The sequence below is a fragment of the Cyrtonyx montezumae genome, unplaced genomic scaffold (assembly GCF_038088225.1).
Source record: "Cyrtonyx montezumae isolate F1298 unplaced genomic scaffold, pur_monq_1.0 scaffold_20, whole genome shotgun sequence".
Lineage (NCBI taxonomy): Eukaryota > Metazoa > Chordata > Aves > Galliformes > Odontophoridae > Cyrtonyx > Cyrtonyx montezumae.
Genome location: NW_027071937.1, coordinates 9137999 through 9158124, shown reverse-complemented (window position 1 = coordinate 9158124; position 20126 = coordinate 9137999). Strand labels below are relative to the sequence as shown.

General features: G+C 57.1%; 4 protein-coding genes across 10 annotated transcripts in view; 3 read left to right on the top strand and 1 right to left on the bottom strand.

The window, feature by feature from the left end:
* The first annotated feature begins 556 nt into the window (after positions 1 to 556).
* On the top strand, positions 557 to 2287 carry CYSRT1 (cysteine rich tail 1). Its single transcript, XM_065737171.1, has 2 exons — positions 557 to 605; positions 999 to 2287. Exon 2 carries the CDS (start codon positions 1040 to 1042, stop codon positions 1421 to 1423), a length of 384 nt encoding a protein of 127 aa, XP_065593243.1. The 5' UTR covers positions 557 to 605; positions 999 to 1039; the 3' UTR covers positions 1424 to 2287.
* Positions 2288 to 7639: 5352 nt separating this feature from the next.
* On the top strand, positions 7640 to 8711 carry RNF224 (ring finger protein 224). The gene is made up of 2 exons (XM_065737170.1): positions 7640 to 7681; positions 8204 to 8711. Exon 2 carries the CDS (start codon positions 8205 to 8207, stop codon positions 8709 to 8711), a length of 507 nt encoding a protein of 168 aa, XP_065593242.1. The 5' UTR covers positions 7640 to 7681; position 8204.
* A 3382-nt stretch (positions 8712 to 12093) lies between these two features.
* On the top strand, positions 12094 to 13692 carry LRRC26 (leucine rich repeat containing 26). Its single transcript, XM_065737200.1, has 2 exons — positions 12094 to 12759; positions 13433 to 13692. The coding sequence occupies exons 1-2, from the start codon at positions 12174 to 12176 to the stop codon at positions 13690 to 13692; spliced, it is 846 nt and encodes a 281-aa protein (XP_065593272.1). The 5' UTR covers positions 12094 to 12173.
* Positions 13693 to 15196: 1504 nt separating this feature from the next.
* GRIN1 (glutamate ionotropic receptor NMDA type subunit 1) overlaps positions 15197 to 20126 on the bottom strand; it is a 31450-nt gene continuing 26520 nt past the window's right edge. For 5 of the 7 annotated variants that reach the window (XM_065737703.1, XM_065737704.1, XM_065737698.1 and 2 more), the window contains one exon: positions 15197 to 16368. In XM_065737703.1, the coding sequence (XP_065593775.1) occupies positions 16300 to 16368 (69 nt within the window). In that variant the 3' untranslated portion in view covers positions 15197 to 16299. Of the gene's footprint in view, positions 16369 to 17754; positions 19352 to 20126 lie in introns of those variants that run through there. The other 2 variants (XM_065737702.1, XM_065737699.1) reach the window with 2 other exon arrangements.

The window sequence follows — 20126 nt, the reverse complement described above, 5'->3', positions numbered from 1 at the left end:
CCCCTCATGCAGCACTTCTGGTCCTGTTCTGGTGTCCCCAGCTTCATGCCATCTGTGCCCCCCATCCATCCCCCCCTGGAAGCTTCACTCTCCAAAGACGCCCCGAGGGAAGGCACAGGTAAAACCCCCCAAACCCACTGTGGAAAAGGCTCTGTTCAGTGGGTACCGGTGTGTACTAATCCAGCGTCCCACCGCAGAGCTTCCTGTACCCTTCCCAACGCCCAGCAACACAGTGTGCAGCTCTGATCCAGCCCGTTCAGTCTGTGCCACTCTCACCGGCCGGGGTGGTCATCACCCACAGGGATAGGGACCTCAGTGGGGGCATGGCATTGGGTGGGACGCAGCCAGGCAGAGCGCAAGAGATCCCCAGGCTGCGGGACCTGGTGCGTAGGGGGCTGGGGGCAGGGGGAGCGTGTCAGGGAAGGCTGCGGAGTGCAGAGGGTGCGGTGCGCGGTGCCCCTGCCCGCTGCCCGTGCCAGTGCCCAGCGCGGCTGCCGGGGCCGGGCGGGGCGGGCCGGGGCGGGCCGTGCTGTGCTGTGCTGCCGCAGGAGGAAGCGCAGCCCGGGGCAGAGCCGCCCCGCAGCCGGCCGGAGCCGCACGGCTCGGTGAGTACCGGCAGCCCCCTGCCCCGCGCCCCGCTTTCCCCGCCCGCCCCCTCCCCCCGGCCCCCTGCTGCGTTCCCTTTCTTTCCCACTCATCTTGTCCCCTCCCTCCCCCCGTCTGTCCTCCCCCCCCTTTCCGACTCCCCCCTTTCTCCCAGATTTGCCCTTCCGAAGCTCCCACCCCACCTGCCCCTTCCTGCCCCTAACACCTCGCCTGCCCTCGTGGCCGTGTGTCACCCCCATTGTCCCCGCACTCTGAGGGCCACACAAACGGGTCACTTGTTGGGGTGCTGCGGGGCTGTCAGGGAGATGGGAGCGCTCAGCTCCCCAGTGTCCCCCCAGGTACCTATCCCGTGGTCCCCCCCTGCCCTGGCTTCATGGGGTCCCATCTTGTAGGAGGTGGGGAGTGAGCACGGCCACCACACGGACTCGAGGACATGGATCGCGGTGTCACCCTGCAGAACCCCTACGCCAGCGTGAACATCCCGCGCTCCCAGTTCCAGCAGAGCTTCATCACGCGCTACCTGGAGGATGAGCCTGCATCACCCACTGTCATCGCCAACCCCACCGCTGTGCCCGTGCACAGTGTGGGGGAGCAGGGGAGCAGCTGGGATGAGCAGCCCATTTCCACGGAGAAGTCCTGGTCCCGACCCTACAACCCCTATGCCAGCATGAAGATGCACAATGGGGAATCGCCCAACTCCTTCTACACCGTCACCCTGGACAAAGCACCCAAGGGCCACGGGCACGAAGATGGCAGGAAGAGCGGCTGCCGCAGGTACTGCCCCTGCTGCAGAAAGTGCTGCTGTGTCATTTCCTAAGGGGACAGGTGGGACATGCAGAGACGTGGCCACCTGGTCTGGGCACCCTGGTTTGCTGCCCCATTGCCTGCTCTGGCTGCTGGGAGGTGACTTTGGCTTGTTTTCACCCATGAGCTGTGCAGCCAGATGCTTTAGTGATGTACACCTGCCACATCCTGAGAGCTCAGAGTGGAGCATGGAAGAGAAGGACGGATCTGCTGACCCAACAACGGAGGCCAAGGGACCCTGGAGACAATGTGTGCCAATGCAGATGCCACTGAGAAGTACTCACATTGGGGACAGTGCTGAGCTGAGCTTCCCACTCTGCCCTGCCTGGGGAACCAGTGCAGAGGGATCAGGGACTCATCCCTGGCTGGGTTGAGGACACCCTGCCCTTCCCCAGCAGTGTAACCATGCAGTGTCACAGAGTGCTGCAGTGCTGAGCTCAGGGGGTACCACCCCTCCTCGCCACATTCCCTACCTGACAGAGGGAAGGAAGCAGGAGGGACAGACAGACAATGCACAGCTGAGTGCTGGCAGTGCACTGGAACACAGTGTTGGCACAGTGCGGGTATCGGGGTGCCAGGATCCTTTGCTGTGCCATTGGAAGCTCCCAGTGCTCACTGCCATCCTCAGCACTCTGCCACCACTGAGCACTGAGAGCAGTGAGTGCAGAGCCCGCTGTGCTCCTTACAGCACACTGGGGCAGCTCAGCACTCGGCTGGGGAACAAACCAGCCCTTGTCCTGGGGCAGCTGCGTAAGCACTCGTGGCTGTGGGAACGGGGAAGGGGCCTGGAAAGAGTGCGGGTGTGAGTGGATGACTTCAGCGCGCCACAAATAAATGACAGCCACCTCTTGCCCTGCCAAGGTATGTTTCTTCCCTCTGCTCTTGCTTTTCCGGGATCCTCAAGTTACTTCTTGCTTCTCCAGCTGGGCTCTGTAGGGCGGTGTGGGGGCATGCAGTACATGCCCTTCCCCAAAATCAGGCTTAACTCCTTCAGTGCTGGCTGAGTTCTGCATCTCACTGGTGCCAGCACCCCACCAGTGTCCCCCACCCATGTGCTGCCAGCCCAGCCCACTGCTGCCGGCCTGGGGATGTTACCCAGTACTTGGCCTGGCCCTGTGAGTCATCCTGACCATTGGAAAAGGAGAACTCAGTTTTGTGGGGGCTATGGAAGGGCTGGGGTCCTGGCTGGGGCAGCTGAGGGTTGGGAGCCTTTGTGGCACTGCCTAAGCTGGCTGTGACTCCTGAGAAGCAACCAGCACTGAGAGCCTACCACTGTGGGCTGCCACCCGTATAGAAGCCCACCGGAACCGACAGCCCACCACCCTTCAGGTTCCCACTGCTCCTCAGTTTCCATCACTCCAAGACCTCCAGGGCCAGAGAGGCAGAGGGTTGGGACAGAGCTCTGCCAGCTCAGCTCTTCCACCTGGCCTACATCCCGTGCTGGTGGGTGCCAGAGGGTGTTGCCTCTTGCAGGATGATGCTGGCAGGGATGCAGCTCCACGCACGTCCTGCACAAGGAGCTCTTGTCTGGCCACTGGCAGCACTGACACGGAGACTGACACAGAAACAAGCTGACCCACCCACCCCACCCACCCGTGTTTGCTTTGTGGGCTCCCTGTCAGAGCCCACCCACAGCATGGAGGCGGTGGCATGGTGGTGACACACAGTTCTCATGGGGCAGACATGCAGGGATGCACCGTGGGGCAGAGCCAGCAGCACTGTGTGTCACTGCTGCCCTTCGCTCTGTGTAACCTTGGGATGAAGACAAACACAGTGGCAGGGCGCTGCCTGCCAGCCCCTGGGCAATGATTAAGCTGAAGACAGCAGGAGGGCTGCGAGGAGTAGGGTGGGCAGAAGAGGGCATGGGGGTGGACACTGGGATGGCCGTGTGGGGCTTGGGTGGTGCTGGTGGTGGGGCCCATGGGTGCTGTCTGTGTTCATGGGATGATGAATTCTATAGAATCATAGAGCCATGGAATGGCTTGGGCTGGAAGGGACCTCAAGGATCATCAGGTTCCAACTCGCCACCACAGGAAGGATGCTAGATCCAACTGCTAGATCAAGCACCAGGTTGGGCTGCCCATCCACAGCCTCGAGCACTTCCAAGGGATGGGACAGCCACAGCCTGTCTGGGCAGACTGTTCCAGCACCTCACCACCCTCTTGAAAAACTTCCCTCTGACATCTAACTCTTCCCTCCTTTAGTATAAAACCATTCCTCCTTATCCTATCACCATCTACCCATGTAAAAGTTGATTTTCTTCCTCTGTTTATATTCTCCCTTTAAACACTGGAAGGCCACAACGAGGGGTCACTGCAGCCTTCTCTTCTCCAGGCTGAACACTCCCAGCTCCTCAGCCTGTCTTCATAGGAGAGATCCTCTGGACCCACTTAAAAGCTCCATGCCTTTTCTTTGCTGGGGGCCCCAGAACAGAATGCAATACTGCAGATGGGACCTCATGAGGGCAGAGCAGAGAGGGACACCTGGCAGCCATGACTTTTTTAATATGATGGAGAGTGGCTCAACAACCATATCAGCCCATTCCTTCAGACCCTGGGATCCATGTCATCCAGCCCCACGGACTTGTACACATTCAGTCTCATGAGTCAGTCTCAGCCTTGCACTGCCCTTACAGTGCAGGGGAGTTTCCTCTGCCATTCCCACTTAGAAGTTTTGGGATGTGAGGTTCAGGGATGTGATAAATACAAAAATGCCAGGTGAACACTGCCAGTGAACACTGAGGCAAAGAACTCATTGGCTACCTCAGCCTTCTCCATGCCTGTTGTAGCCAGTCCTCCTTTCCCATCTAGCAGATGTATTTTGGTCTGTCTCTTCTGACCTGTGTACCTGTAGCATCCCTTCTTGCGTTTAATGTCCCTCACCAAGTGCAATTCCATCTGCACCTTGGCATTCTTGATCCCATTTCTGCACATCTGGACAGCATCCCTGTATCCTGCCCTTGCTTCCACTGCCTGTACCTGTCCTTACCCCTCAGTCTGATCAGCAGGTCCTTGCCAAACCATGAAGTTCAGGGTCCTGACACCACTCTTTGCCAGGCCCACATTCCTCAAGATCGTGAACTCAACCAGGGCATGGCTGCTGCAGCCCAGGCTGCCTCCAGTCTTCATGTCTTTAATGACCTCCTCCACGCTGGTGAGTACCAGGTCCAGCAATGCTTCAGCTCTGGTTGGTCTGTCCAACACCTGAACCAGAAAGTTATCAATGGATGCCAGGAGTGTCCTGGATTGCTTACAGCTTGCTGTGTTGTTCTGCCAGCAGATGTCCATGTGGTTGAAATCCCCCATCAGGATGAGAGCCTGTGAGTGTGACACTTGTTGCAGCTGAAGCTGAAGGCAACAGGTTCTCTGTGATCAGGCGGCCCGCAGTAGACCCCAACCACCAGCTGTCCTCTCCTCGTCCCTCTCTAATCTTAACCCACAGGCTCTCCACCTGTTCCTGCCTGTTTCTCAGAGGCAGCTCCTCACAGTCCATCCACTTCGTAACACAGAGGGCAACTCCTCCACCCCTCCCACCTCGCCTATCCCTTTACAAGAGCTTATGGCCCTCAATGGTGGTATTCCAGTGATGTGAATCATCCCACCATGTTTCCGTGACAGCAGTAAGGTCACAGTGCACCACGGTTCCCAACTTCCTCCTACCTATCTCTCACACTGCATGCATTAGGGTACGGGCACTTGTGTATAGAAGCGGAGTGTTGGTGTGGTGCTGGGCATGGGAGGGTGCTCCTGCCCCATGTGGGTGTGGTGTGGGTGGTGATGCGCAGCCTGGGCTCATCTGCAGCAGACCTTTGCACTCTGCAGATGGGGCCTCACCCTGTCCTGCAGTGCCAAAGGTCTTGGTGGCTCCCGGGGACAGTTTGTAGCTGAATGCTGGGAACAGATAAGCACTTTTCCCACCCACCGGTTGCTGCTGATTGCCCTGTGCCCAGGTTTGGGTGTCTCCGCAGGGCATACCAGTTGGTTTCAGGCAGTGTGTCCCTCGGTGCGCCCATGTGTCAACCTGGCCCTGCCTGCAGGGCCCACGTGTCCCAGTTTGGAGGAATCACAGCAGGGCTGAGGCTGGAGACACCTCCGTGTCCACCTGGTCCCACCCCTGCTGCAGCACAGCGTGCCCAGCACCATGACTGCGTGGCTTCAGACTCCACAGCCACTCTGTGCAGGCACTTATTGATGGGAATCCCCCTAAACCCCCTGTCCTTGCCAGCACCGGGATATGCAGGACATCCCCAGGCTGCCACGTGCATCCCTGGGCAGATGGGTGTTGGACGGAGCCCATCTGTACACCCAGGGGCTTCCAGCATGGGAGTGCCACACCCCCACCCAGTCCCAGCAGTGGGAGCCCACCCGGTGGGTGCTGCTGGGGACATGTCAGCATAAGGCTGCTGCGACCCGAAGCTGACGTGCTGTCCTGCTCCCGAGCACGGGGCTCAGCGTCGGGCCTTTCCGCAGAGCCCCATGACGCTCTCGGTCTCCAGCTTAAACCCTTCTGGTTCCTGCAGCTCTAGCAGAGTGGGAGCAGCGTGGGAACCCGCTCCTGCCTGCATTGCTGCCTGCTGCCCTCTCCTGCCCGCAGGCAGAAGTGCTGCGGGCTCCAGGCTGTGCTCTTCCAGGATTTGTCTCAAGTCTTCTGCTCTCCCCGCGCGGCTGTGACGCTGCTGCTGCCCCGGTGTGGTACGGCGGCTGCCATTACTCCTGGGCCAGTGTCACCGGTTTGCGGGACAGTTCGACCCGGTACCGTGACAATTGAGGCAGGGGACCCACGGGCCCACACCCCGGGGAAGGGGAAGGGGGAAAGGGAAAAAGGAGAAGGGAGACGGGCAAAACAGCGGCAACGATCTGAGGAGGAAAGCTAATTTACTAAATAAGATATCAGAAAGGAAAATAACACAATATAATATAATATAATTGGAATTGTGGCAAATGAATCAAATAAAATGAGCAAGAGAGAGTGTCCGATAAACCGAAGGCCTTACGCTAATGCTGAAGGTGGACGGCTGCAACAAACACCACTGCTGAGCTCGGTCCCGAAGGGAAGAGAGAGTCCCGTGACTGCAGACAGTTTTTATCTTTCCCTCTGAGCGTAACCACGTAAGAACGCAAAGCATCGCAAAGTCCTCTGGGGAATGCAGTTCTTCTTCTCTTCTGAGACAGGCATACCTGGAACTATCGATGGTCCACGGAGCTGGAACATTAACTCTTTAACTCTAAATGCACTACATGATGTTATGATGTGGAATACCAGTACCAAAAATCATAAAACCATGACAGCCAGGCAGCAGCACGGGCGCGGCTGTCTCCGAGGGACCAGGCTCTCCCCACCAAGCCTGGCGATGAGCACCGTCCCCAGAAGGGTGGAGGACTCCAGCAATGGAGCTGTCAGCCCCAGGTGCAAGAGCAGGGACAGGGCAGCAGGACACAGATGTGGCTTCAGTGGCTTTTCTGGAGGAGCCAGCCCACCAGTGTCTCCCTGCTCCTGGTCAGCACTGAGCATCTCAGAATTGCTGCCACCAGCAGAGCTGTGCTGTGCCACCCGCCCCTCCATGGTCAACAAGGACACTGGAGACCCAGCACCGCTCGGGTGCCACGCTCCTTCCCCACTCCTCTGCCAGCCCCTGCCCGGTTCAGTCCTCCTCTCCCCCCCTGCTGGCTTTCCTCTCACAACCATCACCTCCAGGCACTGCACAGGGATTCTGTCTCCCTGTACTGCCCGTATGATGAACTCACATGCCAGGCAGAAGCTGTGGTGCCCCTGTACCAGTCCCAGTCCCCAAGCCCAGCCCTTGCTGTTCTCACCCTTGGGTGACAGCTGTCCCATGCATGTTCCACAGCATCCACACGGCGATGGGACTTCTGCTGGCCAACATCTGCCCAAATGTGCCTGGATGAGGATAGGAAAGACATTGCTGCTGCCCAGGCACAGCCTATGTCTTCCAGTGTTTCACCCTAGACTTGCAGGGACAGTTTCTCCTGCTAATAAGGCAGCGCAGGTGGCTAATGAATGCTCCCAGGAAGAGAGGCAGGGCTTCAATTTCAGAGGGCTTTGTTATCTGGGCTCTTGTAACCCAATCTTCCAGGCTTGGCTTCCAGCAGCAGATCTGATACTCATCTGCCTCTGAAAGGTGAGCCCCTTCCCACCGCACAGCCGCCTGCAGCTGCCAGACCCAATGCTGCTCCCAGGACTGCCACAGCCCCCCAGGGTGGTACAGTCCCTCTGCCACCTCTCCTGAGGCCCTGGGGAGGAGAGCACCCAGGTAGGGATGGAGGGGATGGAAATGGGGGGAGAAGGGGTGTCTGCCTGGACCAAAATGATCGAGGTCATCATTAGACAGGAAGTGGGGTCCTGGTGAGAGGGTTGCAGACGCGTTGAAATGATGTTGGACCCTTCAATTCCTCCCCACCAGCTTGCATGTTCTCTGCTGCTGGCATCCACAGCACAGTGCTCTGGGGTTGGCACGGAGCAGGGCTGCAGTATGGCCTGGCCCTCCGGGTTCAGCTCCCACCCCATAGTGCCCACTGACCCCACATCTCCACGCAGGCTGCTGGGATCTGACCACCTCCAAACTCTTTGGGAGGGAAGGGGTATTGAGCACCGTTCATGGTGAGGACACAGCGATAGCACAGCCCCGTGGATGAGGGCACCCCAGTGCCCCAGGAACCCACAGACTCTCCTACTGCATGAATCCAGTCCCTACATTTCGGCTACATGCTGATGCCCCCTCCCAAGCTTTGAGACTGACACATTTTCATCCTTCTCCCCCCCACCCCACATCCAGCATGTCCCAGGCCAGTGGCAGCCCTCACGTAGAGGACGGGGGGCCACACACCGAGGCACACACCCGCACCCCAAGTCGTGGCAGCCAGAAGCTTGAGTGCATCATCTGCTACTCCTCGTATGACCTGTGTGGCCGGCTGCCCCGCCGGCTCTACTGCGGCCACACCTTCTGCCAGGCCTGCCTCAAGCGCCTGGACGCCGTCGCCAACGAGCAGCGCTGGATCCCCTGCCCACAGTGCCGCCAAAATACGCCCACACCACGCGGCGGTGTCACCATGCTCGACCTCGACCTGGCCACTTTCCTCCTCGTCAAAGCTGACAAGGAGCATCCCCGCGCGGCCTCACGCTCCCTGCAGGACACGGCCACCAAGGGCTTGTGCAAGGAGCCGCCGGTCACACAGCAGCCACTGGGGCTGTGCCAAGATGCGGTGCCCCGGGCATCGATCCCACGCCGTGGCTGCTGCCGGCCGTGCATCTGCTGCGGGGTCACAGCGGATTTTGAGAGCTGAATGTGGGGACACGAGGACAGCAGTGTTTGGTGGAGTGAAGCACGGTATCCTGTGCCCCCATGCTGAGCTCCTCGGATGCTGTCTGGGTCACGTTTTGGGAATCCCCATGCCACACTCCAGACTCACTGTGGAAGGCAGGGTTGGGGTCGTCCTGGTAGCCTATGAAGGGCTCCAGTTTGCCCAGGGTCTGTTTCCCATCCTGCTGGGATGTGGGATGCAGTAGGGGAGGATGAGTGTGTTCCCATCCTTCACTCTGCTGACTGACCTCTCTGACAGCTCCAAACCTGCTCCAGCCATCACAGATGCCCCAGGGCCTGGCAGTGCAGCTTCTGTGTGCATGCATCCCTGCACTGAGGACATGTTCACCAAGGCAGGGGACATGGGAACCTGGCACAACACAGTGACTCAGGACTGCTCCAGGGGCGTCCCACACCCCAAAGGTCCCATGTTCATTAAACACCTCCTGAGCTGCACATGTTGGTCGTATTTTTTGTTCAGCCTTATGCTAGCCCAGAGCAAGCCTTGCACCTGGAGCAGGGATTTGCTTTGCCCAATTGCTTTTCTTTGCTTGCTCTGTTTGTCACTTTCATGAGAAATATGGGGCCCTGGGGCAGCTGGATGGTTAAATCGAGGATGGCATTGTCATTGGAGCCCTGTGGATTGTTCTGTCCTCCAAATGCTGTGCTCTAGCGCAGTGTGGGCTTAGAAGATGCCAAATGTGGAGGTCTGGGGTGCACCAGGGTGATGTTAATGCAGCTCCTGGGAAGGACTGGGGCTTCCTCTGAGTCCAGTTTCTGCATCCATTTCCATGTGGCTGTTGAGCTCTTGCAGCACCCCAGTGCCAGGCACCATGGAGTCACCTGGGCAGTCCTGGTGCTCAGCTCTGCCCTGCACCAGGTGCCAGGCCTGCAGCCACAAGATCCCAGTGCCTTCTCTATGCACAATAACCACAGTGTGCACAGCACATTCACAATTCTGCCACTTGGTGTCATCTATCATAGAAAAGTCGGAGCCCGGAGCTTTGCCTGTCAGACTCCAGGCATCTGCATCTCCATCGCTTCATTTTGGGAATGGTTTTGACCTGTTGGCTAGGCACCCCAATTCAGTCCCCTTGTGCAGTGCCTTCAGGACCACTGCCAGCCAGCACTGCCCTGGCACAGGAATGCTCAGAATCACACCTGGTGCTGCCCTGGAGCTCAAAACCTCCAGAGGAGGCATTGCCATGGGGTGCAGCCCTAACTCGGGATGGGGACCTGCAGGTGCTGTGTCTCCTGTCCAGAGAAGGGATCAGTGACAGGGACCCAAAGGGCCATGCTGCTGGTGTTGGCAAGAACATGGTGTCCAGTAGAGGACTTATAGGAAGAGTGATGGGATGGTGGTGGCACTGCTGGGGTGTAATATCTGCTGCTGGAGAAGTGTCCTGCCACTTGTCACCAGGGTGTGCTGCAGAGTGGCAGTAAGAGGGGAACTCTGAGTTGCTTCACAGCATCTATCCAGATGAGGATTAACAAGAGCAAGTGTAGAGTCTTGCACCTAAGGAGGAATAACTGCATGCAGCAGTACAGGTTGGGGGATGGGCTGCTGGAGAGGAACTCTGCAGAGAAGGACCTGGGGATCCTGGTGGATGACAGCCTGACCGTGAGCCAGCAGTGTGCCCTGGTGGCCAAGAAGGCCAATGGGATCCTGGGGTGCATTAAAAAGAATATGGCCAGCAGGTCGAGGGAGGTGATCCTCCCCCTCTACTCTGCCCTGGTGAGGTCTCACCTGGAGTACTGTGTCCAGTTTTGGACTCCTTTGTACAAAAAAACACAGGGATCTCCTGGACAGAGTCCAGTGGAGGGCTACAAAGATGATAAAGGGTGTGGAACACCTCTCCTATGAGGAAAGGCTGAGAGAGCTGGGGCTGTTCAGCCTTGAGAAAAGAAGACTCAGAGGGGATCTGATCCACGCCTATCAATATCTGAGGAGCAGGAGGTAAAGGGACGAGGCCGGACTCTTCTCAGCAGTGTGTGGTGATAGGATGAGGGGAAATGGCCACAATCTGAAGCATGGGAAGTTGTGCACCAGTGTGTGTGGGAACTTCTTCCCAGTGCAGTGATGGAGCACTGGAGCTGCACAGAGGTGGTGGGGTCTCCTTCTCTGGAGACTTTCAGGACCCACCTGGACACCGAGCTGTGCACCCTGGGCTGGGAGCTGCTTTGGCAGGGGGTTGGACTCAGTGGTCTCTGGAGGTCCCTTCCAACCCCTACAGTTTTGTGGTTTTGTGATTCTTCCATGGGCTCCCTGAGCACAAAAGCTGGAAATGACCTTGCAATCTTTTTCTTGATGATTTTTGCACCTTGGTGCAATGGTCACTGCACCTCTGAGTGCACTGGGTCCCTGAAAACTCAGGTCCCTCCTCATCCTAGGGTGCTGCAGGGTCAGAGTGTGGCTGTGCCCTACCCAGGCTGGGCTGGGCTGGGCTGGAAGATTCCTCTGAATTATTTCCAGATGGGGATTAATGCAGCAAAGAGAGTTTGCCGCAGGAAAGATAAACAAAGCAAAGCTCCTCTGGAGGCTATTAATAAACCAGTCTGCCTGCTGCTCCTGTCCCGGATCTGGGAACATCCTGGATCTGGTTGTGGGCACAGGTTTCGCAGTGGTAGCAGGAGTTCCTCTGGGTCCCAGATAGCAAAGGAGCCATGAGAACATCTCCAGACATTGCCACGATGGGTGACATGAGGTCCCCTGGTTCCCTGGGGTTCCCTGGGACCTTGACAGGAATCTCCCTCTTGCAGTGCCCGCTGTGGGGCTCTGAAACCAGAGTAGGTATAAACAGGGTGGGGGCAGACTTTGAGCCCGCTGGTGCCGGCACTGCCATGCCAAAGCCAGGATGAACATGTTCCAAGTGGCAGCAGCTTGGCACAGCCACCTCCCTCGTGCCACCTCGGGTTGAGGTCACATCCCATCCCTCCCCTCCCTGCCCCAGCTGCCGGTCCCCCGTCAGGGGAAGCAGAGCCCAGCCAAGGGCTCCCCACTGGGGACAACTTGCAGGACCTCTGCCCGTGACATAATTGATGCTTTGTTCCACCCTTGCCATGTACATTGCCCTGGGTTCTCTGTACATCCTGTGAGCAGAATGGAGGCTAGAAGATCATATTTTTCCCCTCACTAGCCTGCAGTGCACACAAGCAGTTAACCACGGGCAGCTCAGAGCTGGCTGCTTACCTGGCTGGAGCAGTGCCTGGCAAAGGGAGGGGTGAGGGCATGGCCGCACCTTGCCAGGGCAAGCATCACTGCAAAAATATTTGCTAAGAAAAGTGCAGCTCCACCCCGAGGAGTGCACAGCGTGCGGTGGGGAATGCATGCAGCTACTGGGAACCAGGCACATCCAGCTGTTTGCTGCACCCAAGGGTGCCAGGCAGGGACGCGTGGCTGGGCAAGGCGAGGGTCGCTGGGCAACCTGCCCCGGGAGCAGCCCCGATGCCAGGGACTGGGAAGCCCTTACCGTGTGGGTGGGCAGCCATGGACGGATGGAGGGGTCTCGGCATCCTGCTGGCCCTACTGCTCCTCGTGTGCCCGCTGCCCACGCTAGCATGTCCCCACACCTGCCACTGCTGGGCAGGGGACGTGGACTGCCGTCAGCGTGCCCTGCACGAGGTGCCGCCGCTCCTGCCCACCAATGCCAGCACGCTCTGGCTCGGCTACAACCTCATCACAGTGCTCGGGGCCCGTGCTTTCACCTCCCTGCCGGTGCTGCTGCGGCTCAGCCTGCCCCATAACCGCTTGGAGAGGATCCACCGGCAGGCGCTGCTGGGGCTCGGGGCGCTGCAGGAGCTGGATCTCAGTGACAACTACCTGTCTGTGCTGAGCCCCGAGACCTTCTTGCCCCTCACCAGCCTGACTACGCTCGACCTGGGCTACAACAGGCTGGAGGAATTGGAGGCAGGGGTGCCACGTTCCCTGCCCCAGCTCCAAGCGATCTTCCTGAATGGGAATCCCTGGATGTGCTCCTGTAGCATCCTGCCCCTCTGGCGCTGGCTGGGACACAACAGGGAGAAAGTGCCAGGTGAGTGTCCAGGGGAATGTGATCCCAAGCTCCCACCTGCTCCACCCTCGTTAGGCTCCCCCATCAGCTGCCAGGCTGGGGGTACAGGATTTGGGTCCCTGGGGTAGCTGCAAAGTTCCCAAGAGCCAGCCCCACTTGCGTGGATTTGTCCTAAGGTCTGGTTCCAGCAGGGACTGCACAGAGAGATGGAGTGGGCACTGTCACCTGCAGTCCGGCCAGAGGGAGGGCAAGGATGGGCAATGGACACCTGTGGGGTGGGCATCATATTTGACTTGACCTAGGCTCAGTGCCTTCAGCCCTTTCCCCAACACTTTCATGAGCGTGGGTCTGATCTGCCGGGGAGGTCCCTCCTCCCACTCTTTCCCATCCACCTTCACTGGTGGGGCTTTCCATACCATCTCAGGCTGCCCCCAGGGAGCCAGCCCCCACCTCCTGACCATCCTGCCCAGATCTGTACCCACTTCCCCATTCCATCTCACTCCCAGGGTAGAGGACATGGATGAGTGTGGGACTCTCCCTGCTCACGTTCTTTGAGCCCTGCTCTGTGCCACTTTGACCAGCCTGGCCTCACAGTCCATCCTGCCCTGATTCCTGTGTCCCACGAAGCCCTGCTGTCCCACCTGCCTCACCCCAACAGCCTTGTGTGCCCACCACCACTGCTTCTCTCTTCTAGAGAGAAGTTCTCTCCAGTGTATGTTCCCCGAGTCGCTGAACACATACCCGATCATGGCCTTTGGGAACGATTCCTTCCAGCAGTGTCAGAAGGTGCCACTGTCAGCTGAGCACTACGCTGCCTTCCTGCTCATCGGGCCCTTCTCCTTCCTGGCCAGCATCTTCTGCTGCACCGTGATGGGCTCCATCGTGGTCATCTACCAGCATCTGCGCAAGGAACCCCAAACCCAGAGGAGACCCCTCAGCAGCAGGGGTTGCTGAGTCAGGGCTGCCATGGGCTGAGGGTTTTTTTGCTGATCCTTTTCCTCTGGCTCGCCCCCTCTTGTTCTTTTGTGTGCATTTCAGTGTATCCTGTTTACCCCCTTGTGCCTTTCAGTGCCCCCAGAACACACCACCCAGCACTCTGTGACTCTCAGCAATCCTTTACATGTCCCCACATGGTTTGGTTTTTGGTGCACCCACATGCCATCTGTTTGGCTTTATGTATGCCCCAGAGCATGCCATGGACATTTCTGTGCACTCAAGGATCTCTTGGGTGCTTTTGGGTTACCCCAGAGCCTCCATGCATGTCCAGATGGAAGCGGAGTCATAGAACCATGGAAGTATTTGAGTTGGAAGGGATCTTTAAGGTCATTTTGTCCAATCCCCTGCAATGAACAGGGACAGCTCCATCTCCATCATGTGCTCTGAGTCCAATCCAGCCTGATCCTGAATGTCTGTAGGAATGGGGCATTGACCACCTCTGGGCAGCTTGTGCCTGTGCTTCACTACTCTTAATGTAAAAACCTTTTTTCTTATATGCAAAAGTACAACTGGAATGAAGGGGGAAACTCTCACAGAGGAGAAGAAGCATCTATGCACTTCAAGACAGTGGGAGCCACAGTGAGATAGCAAGAGCTATGGGACAAGCCAGGGATGTGGCCAATGCATCTTTTGGCAAGCTTTTGACAGAGGTGAAATAAATCACAAAGAGAATAAACTAAATGTCATCCCAGATATGTCCTGCTCTCATTTTTATTGACAGGACAGAGAGTAGCCCTGTGTACATGTGGGCTTCTCCATGAGGAGCTAGGACCTTGCCTGCCACCCTCCATGGTCACCTGGGCTCCCTGCTCCTCCTGAGGACACAGTCATCCTCCACGGGGGCTTAAACCACTGTGTCCAGAATCAGACAGGAACATGGGGACAAATGTCAAGCCCTGAAGAAGAAAGAGAGGCAAAGCTGGAAGGGAGTGATATAACAGGTGATGTCATCATCTTATTAGGGGTTGTATGGCATCGCAAAGGAAAACGCTTGGAGGGAAAGGGCACGTGGGGTTGCTGCTGGGCCCTTTGCTTTGCTTGTCTTCATACTGAGCATGAGGATGAGGTCCTGCAGCAGCTGGTGAGATGGCCACTGTCAGCAGCCCAAGGGAGGACATAAAATATGTCCCAGCAGCTCCAACCCAGTTTCCATCTGGATGGAGGTGGGTGCAAGCCAGCTTGTGTGGTGCCAGTGTTTGGCTTCAACCTGGGTCTGTCCCCACAATCTCCATCCATCCTGGCATCCCAGAATAGGAATGCCTCCCGGCCCTCCCAGCCCTCCCTGCAGCACCTGGCCCTCTCCCTGCTCCATCTCTCCCTGTCTCCCCACCTTTTTGCTGTGAGCCCTGAAGCAGTGCTAGGTGAGGCTCTGATTCAGCATGGGGCTTTCTGCCAGCTCTGCTGAGAGGCAGAAACAGATGGAGGCACACGGCGCAGCAAAAAACCACTCCACAACCCAGTCTAGACTTTACTGAGCTCTTGCAAAAACTTGGTATCAATGTTACACTGACGTATAAAGTCAAATGGGCCTGATTTCTCAGCTGGAGTGAGATGAACTTGATGGAATCACTGCAGTCAGTGGGACAATGCTCACAGACCCCAGCTGCCACCTGAAAATCTTGCTGGCCCTGTCTGCCACCCCTCCTTGGCTGGGGCAAGGAGAAGGTAGTTCTTACCACAGGGGCTTGGTACCACGTTGCAGGGGGGCTTCCTGCCCTTGCTGCTCATGCACACTTTGCTGTCATTCATCCCAGGCGTGGATGGTGTTTGCTGGGTGCTGAAGTGCCCAGTGCTTGGAGCACCCATCTGTAGGAGCTTGGGGCACGAGGAGGAGTGGCACTGGGCAATCTCATTTAGTCTCCCTCTCCTGAGCTGGCACCTGGTTTGCTGTGTTTGTCTCCTGGCCAGGTCGGATACAGTGTGAGAGTTAAGCCAGGCCCTGGGGGTGCCTTGTGTGCAGATATGGGGAACAGGTTCTTGGCTGAGAGCTACAGGGCATCACATTTGGTCATAGCATGGGCTTTGAGCAGGGGCTGATGGAGGGGAGCGGGCGCTCATCCCCTGGTCGGGAGAAGCATGCACATCTCCCAGCCTGGCTGTGCTGGTGGTAGATCTCAGCACGACATCAGCACGTCCCCGGCTGCTCCGAGCACATATCTGGGATCTGAGAGAATCCAGAGCCTGCAAAGCCAAGCACACGGCCGCAGCCCGACACCAGCTCTTCCCTGTCACCGCTGGACAGCAGGCACCACGTGCCTTCCAACTCCTTTCCCCTCGCACGCAGCCAGTCAGTGCCAATACTGATCAACAACAGCACTCGTTGGGAGCAGTTATCTTTGTACAGTGAAGTCCAAACCCTGTCCTGGTTCTGCTGTGCATTTTGGGGCATGAGTATGGCAGCAGGCCTACGGAGGGAGGGAGATATACAATGAAGTCACCGTGTATGGATGAAGGATGCTTTACTCCCATCTCACCCTGAAGAACCCATCAGTGTCCCTTGAGAGGCAGTCCTGGCTGTGCCCTTCTGCTGTGCCGGGCAAGTACTGATGGCCCTCGGGGAGAAGGTCACACCACAGTGCTGACGGAGGGGTCGGAGAGGTTGAGTTGGCCGGTGATGTCGGTGGGATGGTATTGCTGCAACACACAAATACACAGACAGAGAGAGAGGAGCGTTAGGCAGTCCTGGCACTCGCCCCCACATCTCCTCGCACCTCCTGTGTCCCTATGGGATATCTCTGGGGGTGACGAGACGGCCCCAAATCTGCTCGTGGTTGAGGCCCCGTGCCCACCACATTCCAGCCTCATGCAGAGCTCTTTGCAGACGCTCTCCAAGCACCCTATGGCCGGACGGGGAGGACACCAAGGGGCATGGCATGGTGCCTGGCACCTGCAGAGCCAGCCTGTCCCCACTTAGGGACAGCCACAAGAAAAAGCTGTGACCTGCCAGCCCAGCCCATGGCAGGCTGCAGGGTCTGGGTGGTGGCAGCTCAAGCTGTGCTTTGAGGCCAGGGTGGTGCACCTCTTTGCCTGAGTGCCTCTGCTCTGCCTACCCTTCTGTGCAGGTGAGGAGCTGTGCTGTGAGGTTGATTGACAATGAGCTGTAGCATCACGTGCTAATGTGAAAGTGCAGCCTGTGCAGGAGATGTGGCCTGGATTTGGGGTTCTGCACTCCTTGCAGCAGGGTGACTGGCCAGCATCCCCAGGAAAGACGTCCCTAGCTGCATCCCCACCAGCAGGGAGAGCAGAAACACCCCTCCAAGAGCCAAAAAACAAAACAACAACCAAAAAAAGCCTTCCTCTCCAGGCAGGGGCTTGCAAATTGGCAGCTTCAATTGCCTCCTTCATACGTCCTTCCTCTCCTCCTAGCACCAGGCACTGAGTGGGTGGGTGGCACCGATCCAGACTGGTGACACTGACCCGTCTGTCGCACTGCTCTGGGGACCTAACATGGTGCCATGGCAGGAGGAGGTGTTGGTGGGTCTCATGTACTGCTGCGTAAGCCCTCTCCATGGATATTCACCATGCTACCCAGGAGGGCTGCTGGCGTGCTGGGCTCCCATGGGCTCCTTGGTCTTTAGAAGGACAGGACTTAATGCATCCCGTGTTTGACAGTGGCAACCATGGCCCCTGTGTCTCTGCTGGTGGCTCTGGCACTGTGGCTACCCTGTGTGGGGAGGTCTGGTAGCCCCTTGAGCACGGCATGGGCTGTTTGGGGTTCCCTTGCTTGGTTTGGGGCTTGACAAGGACCCCAGTGGGGAGCTGCTGGAGTGGGGGCCAGCACGGTCCTACCCCTGAAGTTTTTACATGGTGGGGAACATCTCTTGGGATGGCTCATCCATGCAGTGCACCAACAGCTATCAAAATGGAGCCTCAAACAAATCCCTCCTTGCTCTGCCAAGTGACAACACGTTGGCCATCCCCTGGGGGTGCTGCTCTGCCAATATTCTGTCACCCTGGGGAGATTTCTGTGTCACTCTACTGTTTCACCAAAGCCACTCTCCTTCTAAAGGGGTGACAGCCTAAACCTCAGCTGCTGTAGCAAAGCTGATGGAATGGCTCCGGAGCCCCTCCAGGAGGAAAAGGCTTGGAGAAGGGAGTAGGGCGGGCACCCATAGGAGACAGTGCCAGCCTCTGCTGGAGGAAGAGCTCCGGATAAAAATCCTTATGGGCAGAAGAAAAGGTCCTTTGTTAAATACCCTGACGCAACCAGGAAAAAAGCAGTGTGGGTGTAAGTGCGTGTGCCTCGGTGCACGTGGACATGGGGCAGCAAGGGCGGGCCCAGCGGGGCGGGATGGGACGGGGTGCTCTGCCCTCTCTGCACAGCTCTGGGGGACCCTGACGTCACCAAGCAGCCTGGGGAGCCTGGCAGGAGAACTGCGATTCAGAGTGGGGCTTTGGGTTGAAAGCATATCTCCTCCAATCACAGAGTTATCACAGGGTAACATTCGCGTTTACTTTGTTTTTTTTTTTTTTTTTTTTTTTTGTGTAGAGTTCATGCATGCAGTTTTTAATATTAAAAAAAAGAAAAAGAAAAAGAAAAAGGAAAAGGCAAAAAAAAAAAAAAAGCAAGAAAATTGTCATATCAAAACTATGTTAAAGTAGAACTAATGCTAGAAGCACATATCAGTAATTTAGGGTAAATGATGTTACAGGGATGGTGCAATTATCCCCAAACCAAACATTATAAAGCCAAGAAATTAATTAATATTAACTGCAGAAGAGACTCAAACATGTTAAGGTATGGAAGTGAAGTGAAGGCACCAAAAACTTTAAATGACATCAGGAAGAAATTATAGACAAGAAATTAATATGTCTTTAAAAATGACTTCAACCTAATCTGGGCTCACATGGCAGACCCTGGCTGGTGGAAGATATTCTGGAAGAATTTGGGGTTTCTCTCCTTTTTTTTCTTTCTTTTTTTTTTCAGTTAAAAATTAGGAATCCAGCTAAACGCAATCTTGCTGTAGAAAATGTCAACTTTCCTTAAAAAAAAAAAAATAGTTGTCTTTGGCCTACGTATGGTTGTTCGGGGCCAACAACTAGGTTCTTTTTCAGCCAAAAAGCACTTGTTTTTGGGATGGCTGATCTCTCACTGAAAAGGTGACCTTTTCCATGCACCCCCTCCATCCTCGACCAGTTCTGGCATCGTCCCCATGCTCGTGGGGCCCTCGCTTGGCGGTGGCGTGGGACGTGTGCTGTGCTGTGCCTGGGGGCCCGCGGGCTGGCAGTGGGGCTGTGGGGGCTGATGACGTCTGCAGTGGGAGCTAAGGGATCTGTGCGTCTCGGTACGTGTCTGTACGAAATGTGCCGGCTCGGAAGGTGTCTGTGTGGTTTATGCGTCTCACATGGCTTCTGTGGGGTTGCGGTAGCGTGGGTGGCTGCGATGGATGGCAGTACATCAGCTCTGCGAGTGCTATTCGAGTTGCAGGAGCTGCCTATGGGGAACACATGCATCTCCTCCTGGGGCGGTGGGGATGATGTGCCGCGGAGAGGCTGTGCAGCTCGGGTGATGGTGGGCGCTAGGACGTTCAGAGTGGGGTGGCAGCTTCCCGGGGCTGTCTTGGCTCCATGGTGCCAGCCTGTCTCTCTGGCACTCCTGAGGGACCATTCTGCAGGGCTGCAGGGCAGAATCCATTTTTAAAACTCCCGACAACGAAAAGGGAAGAAATAAGGCCACCAGGTTTGCTAGCTGGGAGAGCCCATGAGGCAGGGGTCAGTCTGGCCTTCCAGCCCCATGGGCTCTCTAGCTTTGCCCAGCTGAGACCTGGTGTGGGCCCGCGGCTCTGCCAAGCGTCATAGAGCACCTCACTGCTTTCTCATCTTTACAAGGACCCCAAGCAACATGACCCCGCATGCTATGACCTCATGGGGCCTTCCACAGCAGGAGGGCTTTGGGGTCTCAGAGCCAGGGCTGCTGTGTGGAAGCTGGGGGCACCAGATGGCAGGCTGTGACATGAGCTGCTGACAGCACCCTCCTGCTGGTTGCTCTCCCCATGGAGCAGACCAGTGGGACTGCCCAACATCGACACAAAGTTTGCTCCACTTCTCCAGCCTTGGGCCTGCTAACCTCAGCCTTGGGTCTGCTTGGCTCAGATTTCAGTCCTGCTTGGTTCTTGGCGGCCCAGCTAGACTGACCCCCTTGAGAGCATGCCCCGGGGCACTGGCCATGGCATGCCAGACACCTTCCATGGGCCTCCAGACAGCTGGGCCTCATTGCCTATAGCTGCCCAACAGCTGCAGCTGCCACCAGAGTGGCAGCCATCATCTGGAGCCTCTCACATAAAGGCTCCAGGGTGCTCCTACCACAGGGTGCTGGGATGGAATGGGGCTGTGAATGGTGTACCATGAGCAGGATCAGGCCCAGGATTACTGGGGAGGAAGTGGGGCAGTGG

Coding starts and splice junctions, on each gene's coding strand:
- LRRC26 (XM_065737200.1), top strand. CDS start 12,174: ATGCCAGGGACTGGGAAGCCCTTACCGTGTGGGTGGGCAGCCATGGAC. Junction 12,760..13,432: donor CAACAGGGAGAAAGTGCCAG/GTGAGTGTCCAG, acceptor TCTCTCTTCTAG/AGAGAAGTTCTCTCCAGTGT.
- CYSRT1 (XM_065737171.1), top strand. CDS start 1,040: ATGGATCGCGGTGTCACCCTGCAGAACCCCTACGCCAGCGTGAACATC.
- RNF224 (XM_065737170.1), top strand. CDS start 8,205: ATGTCCCAGGCCAGTGGCAGCCCTCACGTAGAGGACGGGGGGCCACAC.